An 18,764-nucleotide genomic window follows, 5' to 3' on the forward strand; every position below is an offset into this window, starting at 1 on the left:
ACAGACAAGAATCCAAAGCCCTTCTAGGACGGGTAGTGATTTTTATTTAGTTTTGTAAGCCTAAGGTAAAAAGCATAGGCAGTAACTTTTACTAGTCAATAAAAAGTAACTCCACCAACCCACAGGGGAGCTGGAAAGTACTTACTGAAAGAAAATATTTAGAGAAAATAGACATTCATACAAAATTATAAAATGCCTGTAATAAGAATAAGTGCATTTCAAGGAAAGCACAAACTCATTTTAATTTATAGAGCCAGTTAAAGCCTTAAAAAATTTAAGTGGACATTGAAATATGCAAACATTTATAAACATTCTACAAAAGATGTCATCTTTTCCTGAGTGTACTAAAGCTACAGACGTGAGGTGATGGGTGGGCAGGATGGGACCCTTCAAGGACATTTTCTTTCTACACACTGCTTCCCTCCTTCTTCGTATTCCTGCTTGGAAATCCACATCTGTTGAAAGGTACCCTGTAAGACAGAAAGAAGTATTACATAATCATGCCTCATCTTTTATTAGAAGGTAGTGTTTTTACTCATAAATCTTTAACAACTGCTAAACTTTTAAAGTCCCTCCTCCAAAATAGTACTATCTTCCCCCTATTCCTTCTGCCTTCCTCTAAGACATTGTTTAGCCTACCCTAGCCTTTTTGGTCTGAGAGAACACTAAGCCCCTCTATACCTGTTACAGTGAACAGAAATTATAAAGTGGCTGGTAAAGACAAGACAAAGGGTCCTAAGGCAGTAATGGACCCTGCCATTAGGCCCAGGCCAGTATTTCAGCTCTTAGGAGAAAAAAGGTAATGCTCTACCTCTGGCCTCCTGAGACACAATCTCCTGATTCTCCCGCCAAGACCCAGCACAGAAATCCCACTTGGCCCCCAGAACCAACTCCTGATAGCCTCATCAAGAGTTGCGGAATGGTGTGTGCGTGCGTGCGTGTGTGTGTGTGTGTGTGTGTGCGCGCGCGCGCGCACACGCATGCGCGTGTGTGCATGTGTGCGTGGAAGCCCGTGCTGGGTGTCACTCTCCACTGTTTTTGTTTTGAGACAGGATCTTTGTATATAGCTTTGACTGTCCTGGAACTCACTGTGTAGACCAAGGTGGCCTTGAACTCAGAGATCTTCCTGCCTTTGCATATAGAGTGCTGGGATTGAAGACATGTGCCACTACTCCTGTCTGCATTTCACATTTATTTTTTGAGATTGGGCCTTTCACTGAACCTGACACTCACTGATTGGTCAGATTGACTGGTTGGCAAGCCCCAGGATCCTCCTATTTCTCCTAGTGCTGAAACTATAGGAACATTACTCCATGACCAGGTTTTATGTGGGTGCTGGGAATTGAACTCAGGTCCTCATGCTTGTGTGGCATATACTTTACTCATTGAGCCATTTTCCCCAGCCCAAAAACTGTTCTCTGTTGATTACAAAGTAAAATTTGTGGGCATAAAAATGTATATTGTGTGCTGGGCGTTGATGGTGCACGCCTTTAATCCCAGCACTCAGGAGGCAGAGGCAGGCGGATCTCTGTGAGTTTGAGGCCAGCCTGGTCTACAGAGTGAGTTCCAGGACAGCCTCCAAAGCAATACAGAGAAACCCTGTCTCGAAAAACCAAAAACCAAAAACCAAAAAAAAAAAAAAAAAAAAGAGTTGGGGAACAACCAGACTTCAAGAATGAATGATTACTAAATGCTACAACTTACACCTAGGCCTGTGCCAAAAGAGGCCTTACAAGCAGGGGTCAACTGCTCTCCCTGAAAAGGAGAGTCAGTACAGACTGACAAATGTCCACTGATGTTGTACCCCAACATGGAGCCAAGTATGCGGGTGCAAACCTGTGGTCTCAGCGTTCTGGAGCCTAAGGAAGAAGGCTGCAAGGTGAGGCCAGCCTGAGGTTGGAGGGTGGGGTGTCATCCTTATATGTAAATGTGTTTAAGCAGATACCTAACCTACCAGCTCCTTCACTCATCTGTCAGTTTCTAAGAGCAAAGATCAATAAAGCACTGAAATTATTCTTCGAAGTTTTTATTAAACTTAGTATTTTCATTGTTTTAAAGGAAATTTCTGCTTGTATTGAAAATTTATAACTCAATATTGTAATAAATAAAAAACCACTACCAGGAAAACGACAGTGCTGTTCTAGGAAAAAACTTGAGTCAGGGAGGATTACTAATAGTACCAAGAGAGATGTTGATCAGTAGAGAATAAATGTGAAAAAGCATTCTTGAGCCCCAACAATCAGAACCAGGAGAGATGTAATAATTTTTCAGAGAAAAAGATGGAACGCTGTAAGATAATACAATCCTCTTGATAAACTGCTACACATCATCCATTCTCGAATTGCAGCCGCCCTCTCAAATCTTTACTATACAGCTTATCTACTAACCAAAGATGCCAGAATGGAGCCTCCGATCCATGAACTGAACCTCCGCTCCACCGTCGTGTTGTTTGCAATCAGTTTCAACCGCATGCTCTGCAACAGAGGACGCATTAGGATATTAGGACAGCCACAATAGCCAACCTGGGGGCTCAGCGCTGAGAAACCTCCAGGGCCATGCTGCACACACACTTAATCCCTGCACTTGGGACACAGGGACAGGCAGATCTCTGAGTTACCGTCCAGTGTGGTCTACAGCCAGGATTAGGTAACATCCATGTCACACCCTACCTCCCCACCCCCTACCCCCATGCACCTACACATAAAAAGGGAAAAGTACTTCACGTCAAGTAATTTTACATGTTGTCAAGTAGCTAAGATAATAAATGACATAGGTTAGGTAACTTTGTAAAAAAGATCTCAATGAATACGGGATTAAGAAAATAAACTGTATAACTCAGAATTGGGCAAATACAGGCAGCCTGCACCTTGCAAAGTAGGAAAACACACTGGCCTGTAGAAACTGAAACCAAGCTCTAACTTTGGCTGCCTGAAACCTGTCTGAATACCCTCAGCATGACACTTGCCTGCGAATTTTCATCTCTGCAACAATAAAGAGATGACACAGAGCTGGAAGCCTGCTTCCCTTCAACAGCTATACTAAAAATGTTTTATGAAGCTCCTTTAAACACTGTTACTTTGTAATCTCATTTAAAAATGTAAAGATAGAATCTGTGTATGTAACTCTGTGTATTAAACAACAAACTAACAGCTAAGCCAATATAAACAAAAGCTTTTGAAACTGCATAGTAAAAGGGCAGCACACTTAAAATTCATACACACACTAGGTACATTGTCACCTGAAGTCTCCCACCCTACCCACCAGAGCACCCTATATCTGAACTCTACCCATCAAAATGCCAGATTATGTATCTACTGATTCATACTGCTTGTCTTCCAAATCAGTAGTGCTGCCCAGCATTCAGGCTGAGGGGGCAGAATGCGGAGTTAAGCTAGTCTGCTCTACAATGGCACTAAAAACTAAAAACTTAGTGCTTCTGTTTTGGACATGGTATAGCCCAAGCTGACCTTGAACTTATGACAGCCTCCCAGTAGCTCACCAGGTCTGGTTCAATACTGTATTTACCTCACATCCTATATTAAGAGACGTTTCCCTCCTCTCTAGGAATCTCCCTCTGGGGATAATTTTCAAGGCATCCATGTCAGACACACGCTATACAACACATATGTGGAGTGTTTCACAGTGAAATAAGCATATGTGGTGGGGTAGAATGTAGGACCAGGGAAGGTGCTAGTACAGGTGTCTGTTCCAGTATGAACTTTTCTCCTGATATGTTCACTGATTACTTCCTAAAAGACAAGAGTTTCTAAATTCCTCTTAAAGAAAAAGAAAAGAAAAGAAGACTCATTATCTTAAATGTGTATGTCTCTGTGAAGGTATGTGCACATGACTGCTGCTGCCTGAAGAGACCAGAGGACCAGAGAGGACAATGGATCCACTGGAACTGAGTTACAGGAGGTAGGTTCTTACAACTCAGGTCCTCTGCAAAAACATTTACAAAAGTGAGGCAGAGCCATACCTGCAGCCCCTAAAAATTACTCTTCAGCAGGCCTTGGACCATTCATGCCTATAGCTGTATTTATACTTTCTGTAAAATCCACTGGTCAGAATAAGTACTGCAGCTTCCCCTTTAGGGTCAAATGACCTTTCTTTACAGAGGTCGCATATCAGATATCTGCATTACAATTCATAACAGTAACAAAATTATAATTATGAAGTAGCAACAAAAATGTAATAGTCAGGGGTCACTACAACATGAGGAACTGCATTGAAGGGTTACAGCAGTAGGAAGGGTGAGAACCACTGGTCTAGAGCATCATCTCCAACAATGCAGTATGCTGAAGGCGATGTCAACCATGGAAGTGTTAGACACCAAATAGCACTTCTAACTATAAACATACAGCACATGTTAAACACAAGCAGCCAAAACCAAACAATTTCTACTGAAACACATAGAACTCTTTAAAGTCTATTATACCTGGTATCATATTAATGCATGTGAATTACCTCTCCAGATTCTCCTCTCCTTGGAAAATTACCATGTGGGCTGGAGAGATGGCTCAGCGGTTAAGAGCACTGCCTGCTCTTCCAGAGATCTGAGTTCAATTCCCAGCAACTACATGGTGGCTCACAACCATCTATGAGATCTGATGCCCTCTTGTGGCCTGCAGACAGAACACTGTATCCAGGCTGAAAAGATGGCTCAGCAGTTAAGAGCACTGGCTATTCTTCCAGAGGACTTAGGTTCAATTCCCAGCAACCACACAGCAGCTCACAACTGTCTGTAACTCCACCTACAGGGGATCTGACACCCTTGCACAGACATACATGTAGACAAGATACCAATAAAGAAAAAGTAAATAAATCCATTTTAAAAAAAGAACACTATACATAATGAACAAATCTTTAAAAAAAAATTACCATGTACCCTGTGACTGTATGTGAATGCATGTTTCTGTGTGCACACTTACATGCCAATACGTGTGTGTGTCAATAAGGTGCAGAGATAGAAGATATCTCATTTGACCTCTGGCCTCCAGAAGACATGCAGGGAGAATGCACCCACATATGTACACACAGCACACACAAACATCAAAGAGATTCAAGTAATAGAAGAGGAACCAATAGGTGTTATGTGGACATCTTAATTAATAATAGATATTACCCATACTGTAAAGGCACACAATTATCTAATAAATTCCACAAAACTAAATAACACAAAGAACAGAAAAAACTTACTGGTGGAGTTTTCTGAGAAAGCTCTCTATTTAATCTGTCAGTGAAACTCTGTATTAGTGTGTTTCCTCCTGCTACAATCACACTGCCATAGAGACCCTAGAAGAGAAACATACATACCATTTCCACATGTTTCCAACAACCCTACAGTATCATTTGGTAGTGGGAATTCGACCCAGTTACCAATATTGTTTTCCCATTTATTTTGTGTGTGTGTGTGTGTGTGTGTGTGTGTGTGTGAGAGAGAGAGAGAGAGAGAGACAGACAGACAGACAGACAGACAGACAGAGACAGAGAGAGACAGAGAGACAGAGTGAGAGACAGACAGACACAGTATATGTGTAGAGATTAGAGGACACTTGAAAGAAGTGGCTCTTTTTCCAGTACGTGGATTCTAGGGGTCAAATTCAGGTCAACAGGCTTTGGTGGCAAGCACCTTTACACACTGAGCCATCTTGCCAGCCCAGAGCCACTAACATCAAACAAGTATTCTTAAATTTGTACTTCTTACTGGCAGACAGAAACTAATGTCAGAGGTACATTTGGTAATCATCTGTGTTCATCTGGAAATCATGGTAGTTTAAATTAGACACAACTGTTTATGATCATGACAGATAATGATCCTTTGCTCTTTCTCCTTTGTGGAGATGTTGCAACAGTTTAAGAACACAGGCTGAGCCTCCCAAATAAAACAATTTCCTATTCATGGGGATATACTTACTCCTAATTTGCATGTATTTATCAAAATGTAAATGTCAGCCTTCTCTTTTACCTGGCTATGTTCTTAGCTTTAAAATCTACTCCAATCATCTAAATCATCCAAGTTTGGAAACAGAAAATGCAAAAATTGGGTTACACTTGTTAACATTAAGTAAAAAGAAAAAAAAATCTCAGTACAAACAGCCCCATTCTTACAAATTTGTTTAATTTCTTGCCCTAAAGTGACCTTACACACACACACACACACACACACACACACACACACACACACACACACACACACACACACAAATTCAAAACTTAAGAGTAGAAAAATAGCTCAGTGGGTTACAGATGATGGCTGTGCATATTTGGACATGAGTTTGACTCCTGAAACCCGTATGATGTTCACAAAACTTACCCTCCATATACAACACACACACAAAAAAAATTTTTTTAACTCTAAACTAACACTTCCACTGTCCTGGAAGTGGTATAGGTTGCTAGATCCCTTGAAAGAAATTATTTTCATGGTCACTCAAAAGCCTTTTGTGAATATGTTGTTTACACACTCAAATATATTCACACCATACTTTTAAGTAAATTAACTTAAAGAAAACCAAGTTAGTATGTGGGTTGCAAACAAAAGTAGATTAAGAAATAAATCTATAGCTTAATAAAGTATAACTAACATAAATGAGTATAGTATATAATCAAGTCAATATAGCATATCAACAGTTTAACACTTGACAGAACACAAAAAATAATCTAATATAATGCATGTAAAAGCTGCATATTTTAAACCACACCTTTCTGAAAAATACAAGCAAATGTCATGTCACCAATTTCTATGTACTTTGATTTACTACATTTAGAAATCTGAAGCAGCAATGTCCAAAGGAACTCTGTGAGGATGAAGTGTTCTAGGAATGTGCCCTGTCCAGTAGAGCAGCCATGAACCATGTACACAGAAAGGAGAGTGCAGTTCAGGATCTGAGCGGAGTGTCAGCGGCATGGGTGTCTGTCGTCGGTCCACGCCCTTTCCTAGTGTCCATCTCATTACACATGGTTACCAACATCCCTCAAGGCTGCAGACCTAATCTGGGTGGGACATTTCACTGCCATAAGAGACAGTAACAGGAGACTGGCACTTACCGGTCTGATGTCAATGTCACACATGCCAACACTTGTCGTGACGACATGACTGACTCCCAGCATTGTGTTCCCAGATAATCCCTGGAACAAGAGTGCAAGTGTTCACATGGAAATCCCCATGACCAAATTTAGTCTAAACTCTCCACACAGGAAAGCCACACCTTGTATAAAATGGTCATAAACACATAGATGTGCTTATAAAATTGACTTTTTTTTAAATTGGCTTCACACCTTTACATTGGAAGGGTCAAATAATCCTTCAGGAATTTTTAGCCGTTCTGCACCAAAATCACAGTTGTAGCCATTGGGGAATTCGTAGTGGACAGTTGGCATCTGCGCGGCCACTCTGCAAACAGCAAACAGTATTTCACAAAAAGCAAATAACGCTATTCAAATGATAAACCACCTATAAGAAGTTACCAGTCTGTGAGGAGTCCAAGTACAGATACCTAAGAGCAGCATCAGAATATACTTTGTTTATAGGCTACACACACTCTTCAACTCTTTATGTGTAAACAAACAACAGCCCGCATTTCTGAAGTACAGTCACACAGAAAACATACTGTTCGTCGTAGGTGGAGTCTGACACCTGAAGGACTGAAGCTTGAAAATCCTGGATGACACACTGTGGACAGACAGAAGTAAGAAACAAGGTGGAGAGTTGTGTAACCTGCCCTCCATGCGACAGACTGTGAATGACATCAGATCAGTTTCACTTAGCTGAGTGAGCACCAACACACCCAATTCTACAGTTACCTGGGGCTTACAACTCAGAACACAAATTCATTCTACAGTTGTAATTCCACAGTTTAAGTACATTTCAATCACAATACTCATGGAATAATGAAAGGAGATTAAAAACAACCAGGAACTTGCACCACTGCCCCATCATTTCTTTCCTTAAAAATTCCTTGATTTTAAAAGCAAGATTTTATCACCTGAATATGTGACATACAGACAGGTCACATCTCATATAGAAATTTCTAGTGACTACAGGCTGATATGGGAAACCTTGTCTGATGTCTACACAGAATCCTCAGTACACATTCTAACACATACAACCTTAAGTACAACATAGTCTCAGAATACACTTGGTCAATTATGGCTTTCATATGCCTTTACTACTAGAAATTAGTATCTATGAAATGGCAAATGTACCGACCTCTCACCCATATAAGTTTACACATTCAGACACAGATTGTCAGTAATAAGTCTCATTGGCTCTTTGTTGAAGCAATGAGACATACTTCCGCATGTCTAATTAATGCTGGAGAAGAAATGATACCTAAGTTAAACTAAGATCGACATGAACTAAAAGCATCTTCTTTTTGTTTGAGTTTCTCTATGTATCCCTGGCTGTCCTGGAATTCACTCTGTAGCTGTCCTGGAATTCGCTGTGTAGACCAGGCTGGCCTCAAACTCGTGCCCAGCTAAAAGCATCTTAACAACAGTATAAAATTGTATGCTGCAACTATTTCTACCCTACCTCTTCCATGTCTTCAAGCTGCTATGTAGTAGTTTGGTTGTAGGGACTGTTTTGATAATATGGCAAGTGCTCCCCACTCCTAAGGTGTTCATTTTGCCAAATGTTAAGAACATGTAACTTAGAACCAACACTTTATAAAGACAATAGGGGTTACTTACATTGCACATGTAATTGTGCCAAGACCTTGTAACCTGAGGCAATTTCTCTTTTCTTTTCCAGTTGGCTGGAGAGCCTTCCCGAACAGCCTCCTGAGAACACCAAGAGCACACGCTTAACTACGAGGCTTCCCCACACAGGAGTCGAAGCGCAAGGCAGGGCTCACTAAGAAACTTCTCATGCTGCTTACTTTTGATGCAATCATATATGGAGGAATGAGCTCTATATTCATTTCCTGGAAGAGTTCTCTGCACTGCATGGTAATGAAGTCTCCAGCAAGAGGGGATTTCACAATACCTGAGAATCAAATCAAACAAGGCTGAAGATGCCAAAAGTCTGAATTCCTTGGGACTGTGAATATGTTTACATATGTGTAGGTTTCTTTTAGTAGAATTATCCAAACTATCTTCTCACAGCATAAAGCCATGCATTCATTTAACACATATCACTTGGTAATGAATGGGCTCCAACAGAATTCCTGATCTGTCTTCATTATCTGTGTACTCATGACAGGGAAAGTCATCCTGGGCCCTCATTAAGTAAGTAGTTACCTTGTTGAAGGACATAGCCATCGTGAACTGGAATTGCAGTGGTGTGGGTGGCTCCACTGTCCAAAATCAGCCCAGTAGAACGACCATTAGCAAATCTAGTTTAAAGCGTTAAGGAAAGAAAGCATCGAGGCTCCAAGGACAGTGCTGATTAAGACAGGCTGGCTCTTGTAATGTTCAAACTAGCTCTTTAAACATACTTTATCACCTACATTGTATAGAAGCTTGTCTAGGGAGAAAAACGGGTGTCAGTAATTAATCTATCTTGAAAAGAAACTTCCACAGGCAGGACTCCCAGAGAGAACGGTTTCCATGCAGAACCCTTTTTTAATTAAGCGGGTTAAAATGAGCATATTGAAAACCTCTACAATTGATATTTTTTAAACAAAATTTACAGACTTGACAAGAACAGCAAGAGGCGGTGATAACCTTGGGTGGAGAGTGCTGGAGCAGCACTGCAGTGATGTGGCAGCTGGGGGTGCCTCCGGCCTCTACCCCAGGCAGCCCAACAAGCAATTCCAGGTGAACTCAACAGCTGGTAAAAAAAGGCAGGTTCCACTTCCCCCGACCGCACACAACAGATCCATATGCAAGTTTACAAGTTGGGCCTTTCACTGGTTCCTCAACTACTATTACGTCCTCCCAAGTCTGGTGACTAATAACATTCCAGAGGAGGTAAATGACAGGGATGGGGGGGGGGGCACAGCAAGGCAGAAGACACACAAAACTAACTCAAGCCATCTCTGTCCTAAAGGGTATTTTGTTTAGTAAAGCAGAGGCCAGTTTATCTACAAAAAGAAAAGCTTGGGACTGGAGTGATGGCTCAGAGGTTAAGAACACTGGATGGTCTTCCAGAGGTCCTGAGTTCAATTCCCAGCAACCACATGATGGCTCACACCCATCTTTAATGAGATCCTGTGTCCTCTATGGCCTGTAGGGATACATGCATACAAAACACTATATACATGATAAATTAAAAAAAAAAAAAAAAAAAAGCTTGGCATGTCCTGGTAAGACAAAGAACAGACCACCCAACCTATTCCTGGGACTCAACAGTAACCTGGGGGCGGATGTGGATGGAGTAGGAGCAAGTAGGAGATACAAGAGGCAAGAGAACGGGGGGGGGGGTGCAGAACTACAGAAGTTCAGCACAGCCTCAAAGCAGAGAAAAGGAAACCAGAAAACCATCCTGACTCAGCACAGGATGATTTGAGAAAGACTCCAGAAGCACACAGTGCCTACAGAACTTGCAGGCAATCTGCTGGATACACATCAGACACAGGATTACTATCTGAATACATACCTAACTCAAAACACTAGACCAAAGAAAAGCAAGCTAATCAATAATGGCCTAATGACACGAATACAGAGCTCTTAAAAGATGAATGACCAACAGCAAATAACCATGAGAAAATGCTCCATATCCTTAAATCTACCACAAAAATACAAATTAAAACCACAATGAAATTTCATCTCACCTGAATCAGAACGGCTATCAGCAAAAGAACAGACAACAGAAGACGATGAGGATGTGGTAAAGGAGAACTTATCACTAGTTTGTAAATTAGTCCAGCCACTTAAAAATCAGGAAAGAAGGTCCTCAAAAAATTAAAAAGGTACTTAGTATCCAGTTAGACCTACTTACTAGGTCTATGCCAAAAGAACTAAGTCAACACAGCACAGAGACACCTGCATAACCAACTCATGACAGCACTACTTACAACAGCCAAATCATAAAGTCAGCCTAGGTGTCCATCAACATGAAGAGAAAGCAATCTACACACACACACACACACACACACACACACGAGCTTTGATTAACTGGGAGAAATGAAATAATGCTGCTTGCACAAACACTGGAGATCAAATTACATGAGGCAAGACAAACAGATACTACATATACAATGTTATTTGCAAATCCAAGCATTCTTCACAGGTACATTCAAAACACATGCATTTGTGCGCACATACACACACACACACACACACACACACACACACACACACACACACCCTGGACGGCAGAGTGGAAAAAGAAGGGAGACTGTTAGAGGGGACTCTAAGGCGAGGGAGCCGGTGAAAACGGTCCAAGTACATGATATATTTGAAGGAGATTGTGTTTATGAAACCCAGGACTATGTACAATGATTATATACCAACAACAAAAGAAAAAACTTAAAAATACTCAAAGATAGGTAGAAAGCTAGAAAGAAGGAAAACACCTCCTCGCTAATATCTCACAATCACAGAGAAAAGCCATCACACTGTTTAAGGATACGCGGTCAAAACTGCAGTTTTGCAAAGGAAGAACGCAGGGATGCTGTAGTGCTCGAACATCAGCTCTGTCAGTTTCTCTCTCTTTGCCCTGGTGTTCCACTGCAGAAGGGAGGAAGGACCCAGGTTATTCAATGTGTACGAATTAAAGCACTGGCCAGTTCATGCTACATTACATTACAGAGCCACATTGGCAAAAAGACAATTCAAGAACTGCCTTCTTTTTAATAATTATTAATATGTCAGCTGCTATGAGTTCTAGAAATAAAGACTTCAAATCACAGGAAAATCAAGATTCTAAAAACCAAAGTACTATTAGATATTAAATCTGGTAACCAAAATCCTAAATATGAATTTAAAACACCCAACTACCCTCTTGTAACTGGTACTCACAAACAAAGCCAATTATTTCATTTGCTGAAATGTTTTAACCATAATAAAAATTAAGCTTTCCCCGAATTTCCAAACTCAAAATGTGAATTTCGATGACTGTTTAAAAGAGGCCAGAGGGAGAAGACTCAGCAAGTTTTCCCCACCAAGTCTAATAACCCTAGTGAGATCTCTGGGATCCACATAGACTTGTACATGTGTGCCTGGCACATGAGCACGTATATATGTATAAACACACACATGATAAACTCATAAATGAATGAGTCTTTAGAAGACCTTCAGGTGAGTGGGGAGAAAAAGAAAGGGCAGTGGGTCTCACCGGAGCTTCTGACATGAGAACGGGATGCAGGCTGGCTTCAGACTTGACGTGCATCTTGTAAGTATGGTCCAAAATGGCCTGGAAACTATCCCAGTCTTCAACTAGAACACAAGAGGCACAGCCTGAAACAGCCTAGCCGATGAATGAGTGAGCATTTCTAAGGTGGAGATTCTGTGACTTACAAGTTAGTGCCTGAACATACAGAATCTACTTTGTAACACAGTACTTTACAAAAGAGGCCATCATCGTTTTCTACATAGAAAATCTCTTCTTGATTCTTCCAGGTGGGCCTCAGCTCTGCCCTAATAGAGTGCTTATAAGAGACACAACAATTCTAGAGGCCAGGTGACCAGAAGAGAAAGATGACAAAGGAAAGCAGCCCTCGGGCTAGACACAGCCACACCTGGAGCTAGGAAAACAAATCAACAATAACAACAAAACTTGCTATCAGAAAAACAAGATTTAAAGGCATTTTAAGAATTCAGAGAGTAGCCAGACATGACAGTGCACCCCTCACTGGCAAGGCAGAAGCAGGCAGGTCTCTGAGTTCATAGTCAGCCAGGACTAGAGATAAGCTTTGTCTCAAGAAACAAAACAAACAAAAACACAGATGTCTTCTGGCATCCTCTTCTACTGTTCGTGAGGTACTAGTTAACTGGTGACAGTGTCTTTGGACATTAGTAATTTCAACTGCATGTGACCGTTTGACATTACTTGGCACTACTGTTAACAATGGTTTACAAATGTTTTCTCCCACAAACCCACTTGATTTTTTTTTTAAGTCTGTGGACTTCACCAGTAGCTAGGACTTACGTTTCCCTTAGTGTAATCTCAACCCACCTCTGAGAAAACTGACCACCACTTGACTCTCCCCCACCCCTAACACCAGACTGCTCTTTCTCCTTCCTGAGCATTCCTCTCTACTAGCTAAACACTGAACAAGTTTCCAACAGAAAGCCCATTCTTAACCTCTTACGAGTGCCATGTCCTTTCTGGGTTATACAGTGCAATTCCACATCTTCTATGTTTCCCGGTGACTTCATTACCGATGGCCCATACACCCGGAAGTCAGGCCATTCACTTGCTGTGTGGGACCACACAAAGGTGACCCTCTGGCTGCTGTCTGGCACTCACATACTCAACAGTTCCTGGCACTGACATCAAGCTTTCCTTGTATGGTAAGAGGAGGCCACTGTGTGCGACCTGTTTGCACAGTGGCTTATGTTAACTACCACTTCCTGTGTTTCTAGAGCCATGGCACATGATAGGAGCAGGTAGTCCTACGTGATCAGCCTCAATTAAAGCCTTACACAGAGTCTCTGCTAAGCCCTTGGTGGACAATACACATGTTGTCATACTATGCAGTTGAGGCAGGAAACAAACCCCAGGCATCCACATGAGAAGGCTTGCTCTCCTCTGGATTTCATCCCCTTTCCTTTCTTGCCTGGATGACTTCTTCGTGTATCTTTTCAGTATGGTCCCATGAATCCTAAGAGTAGCTTACCTCCAAGTTTTATCTCAAGACTATAGCCTTCCTCCTCCCCCTTTAGTTCTTATCCTAGTGAATTTATTTATCTATCCGCCCCCTCATCTCAAGTTCTAGGAAATCTTCTCATTTTCCTCTCCTTTCTGCCTCTTCAGGCTCTCTTAGTGCCAGCTGTCACCTGGATCCCTAAAAGCCACTTCAGAATCTCTGCCAGCAGTGCTTTAAACCCTCATTTCCACCGGAAACTTTCTCCTCCACTATCACTCTGTCGATATTTTGCTTGTGCTTTAACAAAAAAAGCTTGCCTGAAGGTCAGACTGTGAAGCTAACCACTAGGTAGCCATAGAGGTCAGGCAGTGGTGTCACACACTTTTAATCCCAGCACTGGGAAGCAGAGGCAGATGGAGCTCGGTGAGCTGAGCTACACAAGTTTGATCCAGTCTAAAAGAGAAACAGAGCCAGGCAGTGGTGGCTCACACCTTTAATCCCAGCACTAGGGAGGCGGAGACAGAAAGGGATACGGCTGGGAGGAGAGAGGAATATAAAGCAGGAGACAAAAGCTCACTGCACTCAGTCTGAGAATTTGTAGAGACAGGATCTCTTTCAGTCTGAGAATTTGTAGAGACAGGATCTGCCCTTTCAGGCTGAGCAGCTGGCGAAGTAAGAGGTGGCTGTGCTCTTTTGTTTCTCTGATCTTTCAGTATTTACCCTGATATCTAGCTCTGGGTTTTTATTATTAAGACCAATTAGAACTCAAGCTATATCTCTCTAATACCATTGTTTCCTGACCACACCTACATAGTTCTTACCCAGTATACAATATACAGTTTTCTGTGCATATACCAAACTCTCCAGACCAAGTTTAAGGTAAGGAATACTTCCTACACATCTTTGTATTCTCAGTACCCAAAAATATTACTCTGTGGAATTAAAACAAACACACACCTGACATCCATCAGTTACCATTCTATATCTAAAAGGACGGTGAGCACTATTTATAATCAAATCCATACCCATTCCATTCTTGAGTGGCGAGATGGCTTCCATGTTCTCCCTGGGTACGCGGAGGGCATTGGTGTCTATGTAATAGGTGGGGCCACCCTGTTTGCCTTTGTCACCATCTATTTCCATCATGGTGCTTCCATCATCTCTCTCCAACACCATACCAATAGCCGTGGGGAAATCAACCTGAGAGAGTTAAGCATGGTATGAAGTAACATCCACTTTAATGGGGGGGTGTTTCTAGTATCTACCGCCATTTTTGTTTTGAGTTTCTGTCTGAATTTAATTTTATACAGATGACTCTTGTCTATCTAAGTAATTCTTATGACTGTTCTTACCTTGGGGCAGTCCTCACCAGCATAACCAGCCCTCACTGTATATGATCCAATGTCGAAAACAAGGGCACCAACTTCATCTGAAAAGATTAAAAGACAATGCCTTTAATCCCATTGAGGGAGGCAGGGTAAAGGCAGACAAATCTCTGAGTTCCTGGCCACACTGGTCTACAGAACTAGCCAGGCAGTTGGGACTACACAGAGAAACTCTGTCTCAACAAAGCAAACAAACAAACCAGAGAGAGAGAGAGAGAGAGAGAGAGAGAGAGAGAGAGATGAAATTACTACTAGCAGCTAACATATTTTATGTATATAAAATAGAATATTTTAAACTTTGCAAAAATTCATTACGTTCACATATCATTAGCTAGAAGCTTTTGTCACTGCAGTTTTGAAACAGGGTCTCTCTATGTGATGCTAATTGTCCTGGAACTCACAGAGACCGACCGGTCTCTGCCTCCCAAGTGCTAGAATTAAAGGAATGCACTACCATGTCTATCTGACTTAAACCTGGTTTTAAATATACCTCCAAGATTTATTTAACATTGTTTACCAGGAGAGGTTTAATCAGGAAAGACATGGTACATTGAGAGCAAGTAGTCAAGTTCCCTTACTAAAGGGACTGTTATAAACACCTATAGTCACAGTATAAAAGGACGAACAGAATAAATTAAATAAATAAATGATGATCGGCAGAAGGGACAGTCCAGTGCTCTGGTAATCCTTTGAACTGAGGAAACAAGAAGGAACTGCTACCAGAACCTCAGAGAGAAGAAGCTTTTGTGTGGGGAGCAGTTGGGAGTGATGACATTGCAGTGAGCTACAGCTGCCTGCTCAGAGAGGGAGCAACAAGCTCATAGACTCCAACCTCCAGGGAGACTCTATAATCTAGCATCCAAACTGGAACACTTTTAACTTGGGTCATGGGCACTAGCTTTTAATGATTACACTAGAACCAAAGGTACAGGCAGGAAGTACAGTTATCCTATCACCAAATCAAAGCTAAAACCAGAGACTGAGGCAGACCACTGAGGCCATCTCTACAGGCACAGGAAGAATGCAAATGGCAACAATAGGATCTGGTGGCAAAAAAACAAACAACAAAACACACACACATATACACACCACCTAATATATCAGAGTACCATTTAATCATGTGTAAGAAATTAGTTTCATGTAATCAAGAAACTCAGCAAAACATGAAAGTTTGGAGAATCAGAGTGTAATTATACAGGCCAATTAAAAAGCATTAAATGAGGTATCACTAAAGCTACACATCCTAGAGATTAGGAGATGTTTTAATGCTGAGTAAGAAAGCTAGCAAAACTCTTCACTCAAATTCAGGGAAAAGCTTCCATTCATCTTTTCCAGGTACTTCACCCCAAACAGCAGGCATCCTAGAATAATGCACTTTGGTTTTTCAGTGCTGATTTGTCAAAGGATCTCTTCCCTGAACATTTAAAACACTAATGCTATTTACCATCATTCAATTGCTAAGGCTCTTCTATAATGCTAACTAAAGCTATAAATCACAACAGCCACCAAGTGCAATTCTGTGCTAGCTACAAAGAGGCACCCAAAGAGAAATCACACAGCTATTTTTACATCCAGTTTAGCGCAATTCCTATTTTTAAAAGGAAACACACATGCAATTGTTTCAATGGAAATGTCTCCTATCCCCTCTGATATTTGGGTAGATTTACAAAGTGTGGGCTTTGATGTAGGAAGTAGTCACTGGACACAGGCTTTGAGTTTAAGGCCTCGTCACTCCCAGTTTGTCAAGTTTGCTTCTTGCCTGGATTTCACTGACTTCAGAGATTCCTGCTCCTACCACCATGCCTGTCATGGCTCCCTGTTATGATAGACTCTTCTCCCTCTGGAATCATAAGCTAAAGTAAATTCTTCCTTCTAGAAGTTGCCTTGGCCTTGGGTTTTTGTTGTTGTTGTTTTGTTTTGTTTAAATCACAGTAAGAGGAAAGTGACCGATACACTATGTGAACCGGGTAATTTAACTTCTCTGCCTTAGTTTCCTAATTTGCAAAATGTACTTAATATTTCCTATCTCATAGTATACTATAATAACTACACTTCTTCAGTGCTTTAACATATAAAAGCCATTTCGAATAGTGCTGACAAACAATAAGCACAATAAATATTGGCTATTACTGTCACATTTCTTGCCAGGCAAAAGACATATAAATTTAGCAGCTTCTAGAAAAAAAAAAAGCTACAGTTCATTCACACAAAACCCTACACAGAAGTTAAAACGAATGGGCGTTGATCTACGGACTCAATACAGATACAAATTTGCAGTGTGTGTGACGATACTATATTGGGTGCATGTTATCGGTACATACCACAGAAAGAAATGGCCTTTTTGAAATGCCTTTTCCTCATCCCACAAACTATTTGCTCCCAATTTATAAAGGAAGTCTTCTAAATTTTGGCTTGTTTAACTTTTCCAATACTTTCTTCATTAACGCGGGGTATAGCGGCCCCATCTTCTCTGTCAGGATCCACGCAGAGAGGAGTCCCTAACTAGTTACACGTGGGTAAACAAGTACTTGGGAGCCTTGATTCGTTATCACCGATCTATAAAAGGCTCTGCCCATTTGGACGGGAACAGCAGCAGCGTGTACCTCAGCGCTCCGCTCATCTAGAGACCGGACACACCAGGAACCAGGTCTCGTCTGTAGCAGCCGCTGCAGGATCGGGAGCAGCAGCGTCAACACCGGGTGCAACTCGCACCCTGTGCCCACCCCGAGGGCCCGAAACCTCCGCGAGCTGCCGGAGACGAACGCGCGGCGGAACCCGTTCGGCGAGGGACCCGACGAGCCAGGTGACTGCCAGCAGAGTCCCGCCGGTCCTGGAGCCCCAGGTGCAAGACGCGGCAAGGTCCTCCCTCGAGGCCATCTCCGAGAACCCACTGCACTCGGGCTCCGGGTCCGAAGAGGCGGAGAGGCCCCGGCCCGAACGGAGACCGGAAGAACCGGCCAAAGACCGGAAGGGCCCGCCGGGGACCGGAGGGAAACGGAAGCGGTCAGGGACCGGGCCGGTCGTTCCGGCCCGCATGCCCCGAGGCACTGCCGCGCTCACTCACCTCCGCCGTACACGCCGCCGCTCATGGCTGCTGTCGGGCGGGGACTGTCCGAAGACTACCGGGGGAAAGATAGCAGCGGCCGCGACTCCACTTCCCGAGAACGCTGGCCCTGCAAGCCTGCAACTTCCAACGCCGCCCCCTCCGGCAACAAAGCAGCGGCCGCACGCCCGCTGCACAGCCACTCTTGCTGGTCTCTCGTATTAACCAATGACAAGGGGCCCGGCTTAGCCTTTAGCCAATCAGAGTGTGGCTCTGCTGCATCCCCGCGCGGTTTAGCCCTTTTAGCCAATGAAAGGCAGCTGTGGGGGCGGGGAGAGGCAGAAACGACGGAAGAAGGGAAAGGAGTTGGGGTCCGGGCAGGAGGGGGCGGAGCTTTGCGGGCCGGTGAAGTGAGCGGAGGCGAGCGAGCGAGCGGTAGAGTGGGCGGAGCTTCCACAAACCGATGGGAGAAAGTGAACTGGGCGTCGCGCGCGAAGGGAGTGGGAGGGGATTTTCAGGTGGGCGGGCGAGTGGGAGGAACTTCGTGGGGAGTGGGCGGGGTTTTGAGAGTGACTTACTAAGGTACTTGGGAGTTGTGAAACCAGGCTGAGCCAGCGACCGCGCTGGTCGTGGCGAGTG

The 18,764-nt window shown here is 42.8% G+C and overlaps 1 protein-coding gene across 2 annotated transcripts; it reads right to left on the minus strand.

The window, feature by feature from the left end:
* Positions 1-24: 24 nt before the first annotated feature.
* Actl6a (actin like 6A) lies at positions 25-18,338 on the minus strand. Of its 2 annotated transcripts, none has more exons than XM_040754516.1 (14): positions 18,147-18,338; positions 15,050-15,126; positions 14,723-14,897; positions 12,224-12,324; positions 11,519-11,616; positions 9,244-9,338; positions 8,883-8,989; positions 8,695-8,784; positions 7,614-7,675; positions 7,282-7,396; positions 7,051-7,131; positions 5,200-5,295; positions 2,388-2,474; positions 25-470 (listed from the first exon to the last, which is right to left on the minus strand). In XM_040754516.1, exons 1-14 carry the CDS (start codon positions 18,169-18,171, stop codon positions 390-392), a joined length of 1,290 nt encoding a protein of 429 aa, XP_040610450.1. In that variant the 5' UTR covers positions 18,172-18,338; the 3' UTR covers positions 25-389. The 2 variants fall into 2 exon arrangements, with proteins under 2 accessions (XP_040610450.1, XP_040610451.1); XM_040754517.1 differs by lacking the exon at positions 18,147-18,338 and adding an exon at positions 17,686-18,010.
* Positions 18,339-18,764: the final 426 nt, after the last annotated feature.

The sequence above is a fragment of the Mesocricetus auratus genome, unplaced genomic scaffold, assembly GCF_017639785.1.
Source record: "Mesocricetus auratus isolate SY011 unplaced genomic scaffold, BCM_Maur_2.0 Super-Scaffold_100011, whole genome shotgun sequence".
NCBI classification, from domain to species: Eukaryota; Metazoa; Chordata; class Mammalia; order Rodentia; family Cricetidae; genus Mesocricetus; species Mesocricetus auratus.

Excerpts from the sequence above, each read along its gene's own strand:
- Actl6a (XM_040754516.1), bottom strand. The coding sequence starts at position 18,171 with ATGAGCGGCGGCGTGTACGGCGGAG. Across the intron at positions 9,339-11,518 it reads AAAACTGCAGTTTTGACCGC|ATTTGCTAATGGTCGTTCTA; the intron begins GTATCCTTAAAC and ends GCTTTAAACTAG. Across the intron at positions 8,785-8,882 it reads CATATATGATTGCATCAAAA|GAGGCTGTTCGGGAAGGCTC; the intron begins GTAAGCAGCATG and ends TGGTGTTCTCAG.